This window comes from Nannospalax galili, unplaced genomic scaffold (genome assembly GCF_000622305.1).
Source record: "Nannospalax galili isolate Female #2095 unplaced genomic scaffold, S.galili_v1.0 scaffold875, whole genome shotgun sequence".
In the NCBI taxonomy this organism is placed as follows: Eukaryota; Metazoa; Chordata; class Mammalia; order Rodentia; family Spalacidae; genus Nannospalax; species Nannospalax galili.
Genome location: NW_008337059.1, coordinates 2,284,145 through 2,295,549, shown reverse-complemented (window position 1 = coordinate 2,295,549; position 11,405 = coordinate 2,284,145). Strand labels below are relative to the sequence as shown.

General features: G+C 46.3%; 2 protein-coding genes across 3 annotated transcripts in view; one reads left to right on the top strand and one right to left on the bottom strand.

Annotated features, from left to right (window-relative positions):
* Window positions 1-749, top strand: part of Pi4k2a (phosphatidylinositol 4-kinase type 2 alpha) — a 60,669-nt gene extending 59,920 nt beyond the window's left edge. The window contains exon 9 of the mRNA XM_008831968.2: window positions 238-749. Coding sequence (XP_008830190.1) covers window positions 238-399 — 162 coding nt within the window. The 3' untranslated portion in view covers window positions 400-749. The remainder of the gene's footprint in view (window positions 1-237) is intronic.
* A 2,901-nt stretch (window positions 750-3,650) lies between these two features.
* Avpi1 (arginine vasopressin induced 1) overlaps window positions 3,651-11,405 on the bottom strand; it is a 9,054-nt gene continuing 1,299 nt past the window's right edge. Inside the window, exons 2-3 of one of the 2 annotated variants that reach the window (XM_008831967.3) lie at window positions 5,021-5,296; window positions 3,651-4,235 (exon numbers count right to left, since the gene is read on the bottom strand). In XM_008831967.3, the coding sequence (XP_008830189.1) occupies window positions 4,076-4,235; window positions 5,021-5,286 (426 nt within the window). In that variant the 5' untranslated portion in view covers window positions 5,287-5,296 and the 3' untranslated portion in view covers window positions 3,651-4,075. Of the gene's footprint in view, window positions 4,239-5,020; window positions 5,297-11,405 lie in introns of both variants that reach the window. The other variant, XM_008831966.3, reaches the window with a different exon arrangement.

Genomic DNA, 11,405 nt, shown 5'->3' with positions numbered 1-11,405 from the left:
GAAAAAAAAAAAAAAAGCAAGATCTTGCCAAATTGCCACAGGCAACCCTCTTGCTATGCCCTTCTAGAGAGGTTGTTTCAACTTTCCATTTTTATTCCTATTTTGCATATAGTCTACTTGTATGATTTTTCCATTGGTATTTATTGTTTTGATTTGTAAGACTTTTTCTGGCCTCCCCCTGAAGAGGCAACTTGAGAATGCCAAGACCTTTTTCCCACACTTCTTTTCTCACTGTAGATCCTAAACCTGTCTCAGGCCCTGAAAGACAACAAGAGTCCCCTGCACCTTGTCCAGATGCCACCCGTGATTGTGGAGACAGCACGTTCCCACCAGCGTTCTTCCAGCGAGTCCTACACACAGAGCTTTCAGAGTCGGAAGCCCTTCTTTTCATGGTGGTAGCCCTAGAGGCACACAGAAGAAATCCTGTGGATGACAGGCTGGGAGGAAGCCTGGGAACCCAGGTGCAGGGAAGCCAGAGAAGCTGGTGCACAGCAGCGCCTTTCAGTGCCCTCCCTTTCTGCTTGCCACCTCCCTCGGGGCTTTCCCACCCACAGGGAGCAGCACAATCAGAGACAAGAGTGTTCCTGGGCCCTTCAGAGTGTTGGGGAGACTGGAGTCCAGGCAGGGAGTTCAGGCACCTGCAGGGGAGCAACTCTCTTCCAGCATCTCCTGGTGGCAGGTTGGAAGTCTCAGCTCCCTGACAACCTTGCTCCATTGCAGTTCCTTATTATATTCTGCATCAGAAAGAACTAAGAAGCGCAAGGCCCTGGGTTCAAAAAAAAAAAAAAAAAAAAAAAAAGAAAGAAAAGAAAAAAAAGAAACCAACAGAAATAAATTTAAATGCTTGTAGCAAAATCTGGCTCCTTTCATGTCAGAAGTCCTTAATCCAGATCTGTTTGTTTTAGACAGACATTCTAATGCCTGGCAGTTGCTTACTCCCATGAATCAAGCTGTGCCAGAGGGTCATTGGTGGTTCACCGTGGTGAGACAAAGCCACACCTTTCTGTTTTTGCCAAATCTTTCCTCCTTTTGCCGAGTGTGGTACTGACTTCTTATGGCAGTGAGCAGGCTTTTGCTCTACATCTACCAGAGGCTGTATACATGAGCTCACTGCTCTCTGCCCTCCTGCAGCTTGCCTCACACTCAGCTGAAGCACGGGAGGTTATCCCTGGCCATTCTGTTTTGCTAGAAAGTGGATATGCAGCATGTGAAGGTAATCCCATGCCTCAGGGCATGCCAGAACTGGAAGCGTTTTGCGGGAGAACCTATTCTAGCCTTGCTCCTGGTTCTTAGTCCTGGTCCTCTCCTAGTTTCTGTTATTTTAAATATTTTTCCCAACTCTTTTTGACTGAGGAGTTCATTTGGGTTCTGGAGTGGCTCTCTGCAAGCGTTCTTGGGTGAGTCAGTTGAGAGGCCAGGATATTGGATTTTTGAGGAGAGATCTTTAAACTCCCTCAGTGCCTGCCCAGCTCAACATGCATCTTCTTGCTTCCATGTGTCCTCATCTCTAGCTGTGCCCCTTGCCAGGTGTTTGAGTCCTTTCTACACCAAAGCAAATTGGCCTCAGGAGGGAGTAAAAAGGGTGCCACCTGTGGCTGAGGGGCAGCAGTATTCTCACCTACGCTATGAACCCTTGAGGGTTCTTGCACCCTGTGATTGGTCAGTAAGCCTTGGAAGGAACTTGTCTTGAAGGCTTGAAAAAACCAAAGAAAGGGGAATGAGGACCATAGCTGTGTGTTTCCTCTACCCAGCTATCACCATCCAGGAGGCAGAGCAGAAGCACACAGCCCTCCCGCTACCTGGGGCAGGCTGCTTCCTGTCCATTCCAGCCCTTTAAGAGCCAGCTTGTCACAGGCTTTGAACCAGCTGACAAGAATGAGCACTGGATATGCATGCCCTGTGGACAAAGGCACTGTTGACTGCCTTACCTGACAATCCCATCCAGCTCACCAGGATTCTGGCCTCAGAGCCATGTTTGGGAGAATTACTGCCTCCTGACCATAGGAGCCCGTAGGGGCCCAGGTGTGTCACTTTTCATAGTCATCTTCATACCATCCTGTTGGCAAGGTCGGAGAGACTAGCGTTCTGGGAAGAGCCAGAGGCACCTGAAGAGAGCTCATGTGCTCTGTCTTGCTCCACATCAGCTCTGCAATCAGGAGGAAACTGGGTCCAAGTAAGAGGGAGCCAGTGCCAGGCCTGGTGGACAAGGGTCCAAGAGTCCTTCCTTGCCTTTCTCCCTTGAAACCTGTACTCAGGTTGCCTTGAATGTGGACTTTGGGAGCACCAGGAGCCCAGAGAGCCAGGGCAGGCTTCTGGGTTGTACTTCTAGAACAGCGGTTCCTCTCCCAGTCTTAGGCCTATCTCCCTTGTCTAGGAGTGGAGGCTGGGCTTATGAGAGTACTGCTGCCCCCTTTGTTCTTCTAATGCACTGTAGAAATTGTATGTATTGTATTTAAGTCAATGCAAATATATGAATAACATCCAATTCTGACTTTTTTGTCTAGTTTTCTTTGGGGGGAAGGAAGACAAAGAAGGCTGGATGTGGTTTTGGTTTTGGTTTTTTGTTTGGTTTTTTTTTTTTTTGGTCTTTTTGAGACAGCTGACCTGGAACTCACTGTGTAGACCAGGCTGGCCTTGAACTCACAGCAATCTGCCTGCCTCTGCCTCCCAGAGTGCTGGGATTAAAGGTATGTGCCACCTCACTCAGCTTCAGAATGTTTTTTTTTAATTTTTATTTTATGTGTATTCATGTATTGTCTGCATGTAGGTAAGTGCACCCATGTTGTGTAGTGCCCGAGGAGGACAGAAGAGATTGTTGGACCCCTTGGAACTGGAATTACAGACAGTTGTTACCTGCCATGTGTGTGCTGGGATTTGAACCTGGGTCTTCTGCAAGAACAGCCAGTGTTCGTAACTGCTGAACCATCTCTCCAGTCCCAGAATGTGGTTTTTTTTTTTTTTTTCCTTAATTTTATTGAGTATATTGCCTGCATGTATGTAAGTGCACACATATCATGCAATGCCCTTTGTCAAAAGGAGGCATTGGATCCCCTGGAATTTGGAGTTAATTGTTGGTCACCATGTAGGTGCTGGGAACTGAACGTTGGTCCTCTCCAAGAGCAGCCTTGCTCTTAACTCCTGAGCCATCTCTCCAGCCCCAGAATGTGGATAAAGTTTCTATGTTTCCATGGAGTTGCAGAGACATGGCTCCTAAGATTATTCTAGGGGAAGGATATCAGTGCTCATTTCCAAAGTCCCAATGTTCTGAAAACTAGTGTTCCCATAACTCATTTCAAAACTCAGCCTGAGCCTGGGTTGGACACAACTGTAATCACACATAATTGTTTTAGTATGTACACTTGTTGCAGATTTTTCCCTAGTAGGCACTCTTCAGTATTTTCCCTGGTCACTCCCTAAAAGTCAAATTCTGGGATTAGGTATAGAGGCAAATTTAGGTGGATAAGCTTTTCTTCTTGACCACCAGAGGGCAGGCTTGCCTTTTTTTGTGCCTAGGGTGGTGGTGGTGAGCATATAGCCTGTTGCTTTGAAAAGACAGCCAGAATAGGAAAAAAACCTCACCTCAGGGTTACCAGGCTAAGATAGACGCCTGTTTTTGGATTCTCCCTTCTGAAACAGACTCGCACAGTTCCTTATGCAAATGTTTTTATTTGCTACTTAAACAATTTTTCTCTTTGCAACGGACAAGGGTGTGGCACAGCCGATCAAATGAAAAATCATGGTGACAGTAACTGGCAATTAGCAGAAGTGGTGAGATGAGTACTTGTCACTTCTATCCCAGGGAAATGTCATGCAGCCCAACTACACCCTTAAGTCAAAAAAGGCTGAGGCATGAGTAGCCTCAGCATATCCTTGCTCAGAACAGGTCCCACATAGTGCACAGCCAAGTGGATGCCTACAGTTGTGTTCTGAACTGAGTACAACAGCCTTGTGACCACTTTTATTAACCCAGGTAGGGCCCTGCTCTACCTGGTCTCCTTTATGCACCTCCCTAGGCCCTTTGGAATATCCCTGTGATTCCTGGAGAGGATGCTGCCATTTGAGGGCTCAGTGTGGATCAGTGTCTGATCTGGTGGAGGTAGCCTGTGGGGCCTGGCTTATTCCAGTTGCGGTGGACTCTGGCACTTGTCCTCCTGGAGTTCCCAAACTGCTCGCTGGAGGTCACTTCAGTGGCACTGCTTTGTGGGTCAGTTATTGTAGAACCAGACTCTGGCACCCTGCTGGGAACAAGTGTGTGATAAGCCAGTATCAACAGGGAGAGCAGGAGGAAGACTGAGTTTATCACAGTAGACTCTGGGGTAAAATGCAATCATCTCTGCCCTGAGAACTATGTGACTAGGTGAAACTTTCCAACTTTGCTGCAGCCAGGGAATGGGGACACTCAAAATGGGTCTCTCTACCTTCACCTTGCATTCATGGCACTGTAAGTCAGGCATAAATGACACCAGTGGCTAGGCCCCAACTGCTGATGTAAGCAGCGAAGACTCACCATCTCACCATCTCAGACTGGCACCTAAAGAGGACCTAAGGGGAGGAGCCTGGAGGGAAACCCTGTAGTTATAAGTTTAGTCCTCAGGCTCACTACTCCCAGGCTGGCAATGACATAGGCAGAGGTAGATGGCCAGAGACTGGTGACAGGTGTTATTTCAAGGCAAAGTCTCCAAGGCTTGTCACTATGGATCTCCACAGTTCATACTGTGGCCATTTCTCTACTATGCTGGTCAAGGCTTTAACCAGGCTTGCCTTTGAACGTCATTTATTCTGCTACTGGTAGTTACTTTTTCCTTCCAGTCTCTCCTACCTGGCCAAGAATTACTGTGAAATATGGTGGTGTTGCTTTGACTGGGCACTTCTTCCAAGGGGAATTACAGGGTCATGTGACCCCAACAATAAGAGTCTCACTGTATGGTCCTTTCAGCAACATAAACATGAACAGTAGGCACTTTACGGAGCAGGCATCCCTGCTGCCTCTTCCCTCAGCCCTCCGGTCCCAGGTACCTACCTGAGCCGGCTGCAGTGGTTCTGTCTGGGGGGCCTTTTCCTGCGTAGCCTCCTCAGAGCTTCTGCCACACGGTGGTCCCCTGCACACTCCCAGATGATCTGGGCCCGCTCTTCAGCTAGCTGGTCCCCACTGCGCTGGAACAGGCCCTGGATCTGCAGCAACTCAGCATCCTGGAAGATGTTAGCTGATGCCTGCTTGCGGCCCCGGGCTTCTGCTGGGACCTGCCACAGGGGTGGCTCACTCACCACAGAAGCTGGGGTCCCCATCACAGGTACTCTGAGGATGGAAAAGGTGGAGACATAAGCACCCAACAGGCCCTTCCCAAAGCTGGGGTCTTAACTAACTCAAGGGTGTCTAGTTTTCCAGGAATCAAACTGCTTGCTTTAAAATCACTCAGTTTCCCAGGATACTAAAACTGACAGTAGGCTTTATTATGTGCCTATGTGAAAGACACCTGTATTTCATTTGATCCACAGCAACCGGTGAGAATTACCATCATCCACATGATGGAAAGTGTCACTCAGGTTAAAGAACTGCCTGCTCAAAGCTATGTATAAGAATGCAAGTCTAGGAAGAGATGGTTCAGTGGCTAAGAGCACTGGTTGCTCTTGCAGAGGATGGGGTTTCACATCCTGGCATCCATTTGGCAGCTAACAGTCTGTAACTTGAGTTCCAGGGATCTGATGCCCTCTTCTGGCCTCCACAGGCATTGTACACACGGTGCACTGACACACTTGCAGGCAAAACACTCATACACATTTTTTTTAAAAAATGCAAGTCCATGCAGACCCAGGATGCCCAGTAACTGCTCAAATTTGCTTTGCTGAGCACTGACCCTGTAACAGGCCCTGCTGCAAGAGCTTTATTCATTTAGCAACAGTGAAATGTAGTAAGCACAGCAATCCTACTTGGTAGGTATCTATAAGAGTTTAGGTCACCCATGTGCAACCAGAACTAGAATCAGTGATGTCTGGTGCAGAGGCCCAGGGCCACTCTGGTAGGAAGTGAACTTCACCACTTTCTGGCTGGCTGATCATGTCTCCACTGCCAGAACAGCACCAGCTTTATCCCTGTAGAGCTGATGTGAAGATACAGTGCTTAGAAGACAAGTGTGATATCCCTTATCCAAAATGCTTGGGATTGAAATTCTCAGAATTTGGAATGTTGGCACAGACATAATGAGATGGGGACAGGACCCAAGTCTAAACAAAGAATTCATTATGTTTCATATATACATTATATAGCCTGAGGGCAATTTTATATATTTTAAGTAATTTTGTGTATGAAACAAAGTTTTATGGTGTAGAATTTTCCACTTGTTGACATTATGTCAGCACTCAAAAAGTTTCAGACTTTTGGAGCATATCAGATTAGGAATGCTCAACCTATATTCTCTTTTTCAGTTTATAAAATTGAGAACAGCATTGGGGAGATGACTCAGTGGGTAAAGCATTTGCTGCATGAGTGTGAAAACCTGAGTTCAGATTCCCAGAATCCACAGATAGCTTGGCTCAGTGCTGTGTGTCTGTAATCCCAGTGCTCCTATGGCAGTATGGGAGGTGGAAACAAGACCCCAGAAGCTCACAGGCTAGTTAGCCTGGTGTGTGTAGCAGGGAACCAGAGACCCTGCCTCAAAACAAGGTGAGGACTGACACTCAAGACTTTCTCTGACCCCATAGTAGGTACTCCACCCACATACACACAAGAGGATTTAAAAAATTTTTTTAATTGGGGCATCAAGATGGCTGAATTGGTAGAGGCATGACCTGAAGTTTGGTCCCAAGATCCCTCACGTCCACACAGGTAGTAGCATGTGTACATCTGTACATGCATGCATGCACACATGCATTCAATAAATGAGACAGTCATCTTCCCTCCTACCTTCAAAAGCTTGAAGTGGAATTCATATAATTTAGCAAACTATGATACAGACAAATCACATCTTTTTAAAAAATTATGTGTATGTGTGTGTCCCAAATGCATGCAGGTACCTGTGGAGGTTAGAAGAGGGCATTGGATCCCCTGGAACTGGAGTTACAAGTGGTTATGAGCCATCTGACCTGGGTGCTGAGAACTAAACTCAGGTCCTCTGCAAAAACAGAAAGCACTCTGAGCAAGTCTTCTAACCATATTCCAAAGAACCTATAGAATGAGGAGATGGGGGCAGGAGAGGTTGCAAAGTTTAGCCTACATTCATGAACAGAAGTTCACAGAAATTCAGTGTCTCCCATCATATGTAGAAAATAAAACTGTCTTTCTGGATTATAGATATTTCACACTCCCCACTTCTCCAAATCAAAATGCTTGAAAAAACTCTAGGATTAGGAAACAGCTTGGAGGACAGGGAGACCAAGGACTTTGGGATTATACATAACTGGGCTTGAATCTTTGCTCTGCCACCTTCCTAGCTCTATGACCTTAGGCAAGGTACTTAATCTCTCTAGCCTGTTCCTTAAAGGTAAAACCAAGATAAATAGTATCCACTTTTCAGGACTGTATAAGTATTAAAAGCCTAGTGTGGTATCAGGTACCCAGTAAGAACTAAACAAATTCAAGTGTTCCCTTTCTACCTCCCTGACTTGTACCTGGGTCAAGGATCTGATGTTGACCCTCCATCTCCAAGCTATTGGTCAAAGACAACTGAAGAAAGGTCAGTGCTGGCACCTTCCCCCATCACTGCTCGAACAGGAAGGAGGAACAGTTTCTAGTAGAGCTGGCCCTTCTGTGGCCATCTACAGAGGTGCTGTCAACCAGCAACTGGTCACAAAATGGCCAAGGAAAGTTAAAAGGTCAAGGATCTGATGTTGACCCTCCATCTCCAAGCTATTGGTCAAAGACAACTGAAGAAAGGTCAGTGCTGGCACCTTCCCCCATCACTGCTCGAACAGGAAGGAGGAACAGTTTCTAGTAGAGCTGGCCCTTCTGTGGCCATCTACAGAGGTGCTGTCAACCAGCAACTGGTCACAAAATGGCCAAGGAAAGTTAAAAAATATTCAAACATATACATTTGCTGTTAAAAAAAAAAAAAAAAGAGTTGAGTGGGATTGGGAAATAAAGCTCAGGTAGAGTGCTTGCCTAGCATGCATGAGGCCCTAGGTTTGATCCCCAGCACCATAAACTGGTAAGGTGATTCTCATATGTAATCCCAGAACTTGGAAGGTGGAGGCAAAAGGATTAAAGTCCCCACCCCCAAAAAGGGGCTGGGTGTGGTGGTGCATGCCTCTAATCCCAGCACCCAGGAGGCAGAGGCAGGTGAATCTCTGTGAGATTGAGGCCGGCCTGGTGGACATAGCAAGTTCCAGGCCATCTGGGGCTACAGGAAGACCCCGTCTCATACAAAAAGTTCCAGGTCATCTTTAGCTACATAAATTTGAGGCTAGTCTAGGCTGCAAGAGATCCTGTCTCAGAAAAAAAAAAAGGCATTTCCAGTGTCCTCTTGCCCTGCTGGTAGCAATGGCCCTCACCCTCACCTACTGTTTGTTCTTTTGTTCTCTGGAAGAGCTTGAGTCATTGTTCCACTTCATTCAGACTCCCAGAACTATTATCCCCTCCCTTGCCTGGCCCTTCCCTCCACCTCAACACATGATTCAAGTAGTTTCCACACACACCCTGTGTTAAGTTTCTAAGCCAAGAACCCCATTTTCTTTTCAAAATACTACCCAAAATAAACCCACAGAAGGCACCCAGATAAATTCATTAAAGCTGTATGTTTCACCTGGAAAATGGCAATAAGAAAAATCTGCCTCAGACACTATTATGGAATCCAGCTAAAACCCAGCAGTCCCTGTGGTAATGACCTCCCCCAGAGTTGGATACACATGCTGAAACCAGAAGATAAGTGACCAAGACACACATTCAGGCTGATGAACCTTAAAAGGCAAGCATGGGTGTTTGCTGTGCATTGGATGATGTGCATGACACCATTAATGCTCAAAATAACCCTAGGAAATAGGCACTGTTACTGCCATCCCACTGCACAGAGGAGCAGACAGGAAGGCAAGAGACCCAGGCTGTGGACCCAGCCCTGTGACTGCAGCCCACAATTCAAGCCACTGAGCCACCTGCTGTCCAGTGCCAGAGCCCATTTCCATGAAGAGTGCTTTGATGTTCCTGCCAAATTCACAAAATGCAAAAGGCATAAATTATCCCACAGGGTGGAGTTGTGCAATCTTTTAGCACAGTCACTAGATCAAGGCTGCTTACTAAGTGGCAGCGTCTCTGGCCTTGAACCAGTGGCACTCTTCAGAGGACACTTTCCACCAAAGAACTCTAGGATTGTGAACCAACTCAGCTGAGAGACCTTGGGAAGTCACATCACTTCTGTGGGTCAATTCCAACTCTGCTGCTTTGAAAGTAGGTTGATGCTGATGGTTTCAAGGGCTTGCACTGTGTTGACTCAATGGAAGACAAGTCCTGCCTGTTCTTTGTCTGCTTAGGAGCCACAAGTGTGGACAGGTCTAGCTAATCAGGTGCCAGCAAACTCCTCAACCAGTAGCTACTCTTCTCCCTCTCCAGCCTCTCCTGAAGGCCCAGATACTGTTTTGCTATTGTGGGTAGAGAGCTCAGAATCTGGCAGATTAGAAAACATTGCACTAAGTACATCAGCTATCAAGCCGAGGGTGGACTCCTAGGCTGGTGTAGGGTGGCAGAAGAAAAGGTGATGTTCTTCTACCTTTTAGAATTAGCAATCTCACCCTCTCTCTAGGGAAAGAATGGAACACAATCAAGTAAGAGCTGGGGAGGAAATGGCTTGGGGCCTGATTACTCATAGTTACAGCAATCTCTATAGGGCTGCAAGGCTTTAGTTGGCCAGTCTCCAGACAGCCAGAGTTTCAAAGGAAGCAAGAAACCACTGAGGAGTCCAGCATCCAGACTCAATCATATCCTCGACGAACCTTGGGAAGCCTTGGCACCTCTAGATTTTAAGGCCCTTCACTATTGGGAACCTCACCTCAGGATTCAGATGGCAGAATGAGGCTAGAAATAAAAATAGCTGGATTCTAGGTAAGTTGGCAAACCTTGGGAAAGCTGATAAAGTGGTGAATCAGAACGCTTTGTCAGAAGAAACTTCCTGTCTCATTCAACAGGTTCAATCCTTACTCTCGCCCCAATTTCCGGGACAAGACCTTAATCTAGGAAGCTCAGTATTGACTTGAACAATGGTACATTATTAAACTGGAAAATGAAGCACTGGGCTATTAAAAAATTATAAATGGAGCTTTCATTTCAGAGCTGACACAAGATAAGCATGGGTGTGTGCACAAATGATCAAAGACTAATCAAAAAGTACTTCAATTGGACACAAGAGGTTCAAATGACAAAGTTTAACTTATTTTGAGACAGGCACTAAATGAAGAACTATAAAGCTCTAACAAAGAAATAGATTTTAAAAACGACTTACCTAGCAGGGGCTTAGTAACATGTAATGATGGTGCACAATGGGGCATTCTCTGTAGCATGTGAAGTTAGCTCCACAGCTATTCTGTCATTTCTCTATCCCATCTCCTCCTCTCCAGGAGGCAGAGCACACTTAGGTGGGGTGGCAGCTCCTGCTTCCTACTCAGGTTGTCCCCTTTGAATAATTTCAGTGATGGCAATAATCTTTACAATCAGGGGCCTCTTAGAAAAACACATAGAGGCTCTGGCCCAAGGCCCAAGTCAACACTTGTGGCCCTGGCTTGCTACTCTGCACAGACATACTTCTGGACAATAGCCAAAATCTGTTGCTACTCAAATGGCTGTGTGGGTTACAGATACCACTGGTTCTTCAAATCTGTGCCCCAGGAAGCGAAGAAACAAGCTGGGCTATTTCCAGACCCATTTTTAGGTTAACACCTAAAAATAAACTAGTAGACTGAAGAATAACTCTTGTCAAGAGTTCAAAACCCCTAGTCCTGGCAGTGACAGGAATCACTGAATGGCCTTTGACAAGTCTGAGTTTCCTCTTGTCTCAGTTTGCTCATCAAAATAAGAGAAAAAACACAAAAACAAAAAACACCTTATATTGGGAGGGGGAATTAAATATGAGACCATTCATCCTAGTGCCTGGCATACAACAGACCTTCCACACACTGCATATTGGTTGAATAAGGAAATGATTGTTAATAGGACTATAGAAGCACAGTCATCCTTATCATCATTGACATCTACAAACTCTACCCAGAGGGTCTTCAAAGGGAGAACCAGAGCTTTATGTTTAGCATCCTCTTGCTGTGTCAAGCCTAGACCAGAGAGCACTTTCATGAGGTGGCATCCTGAGGCACCTGTTAGGGGGCTCTCCTATTATAGTTTGTGTGTGTGTGTGTGTGAGAGTGAGAGAGAGAGAGAGAGAGAGAGAGAGAGAGAGAGAGAGAGAGAGAGTGTGTGTGTGTGTGTGTGTGTGTGT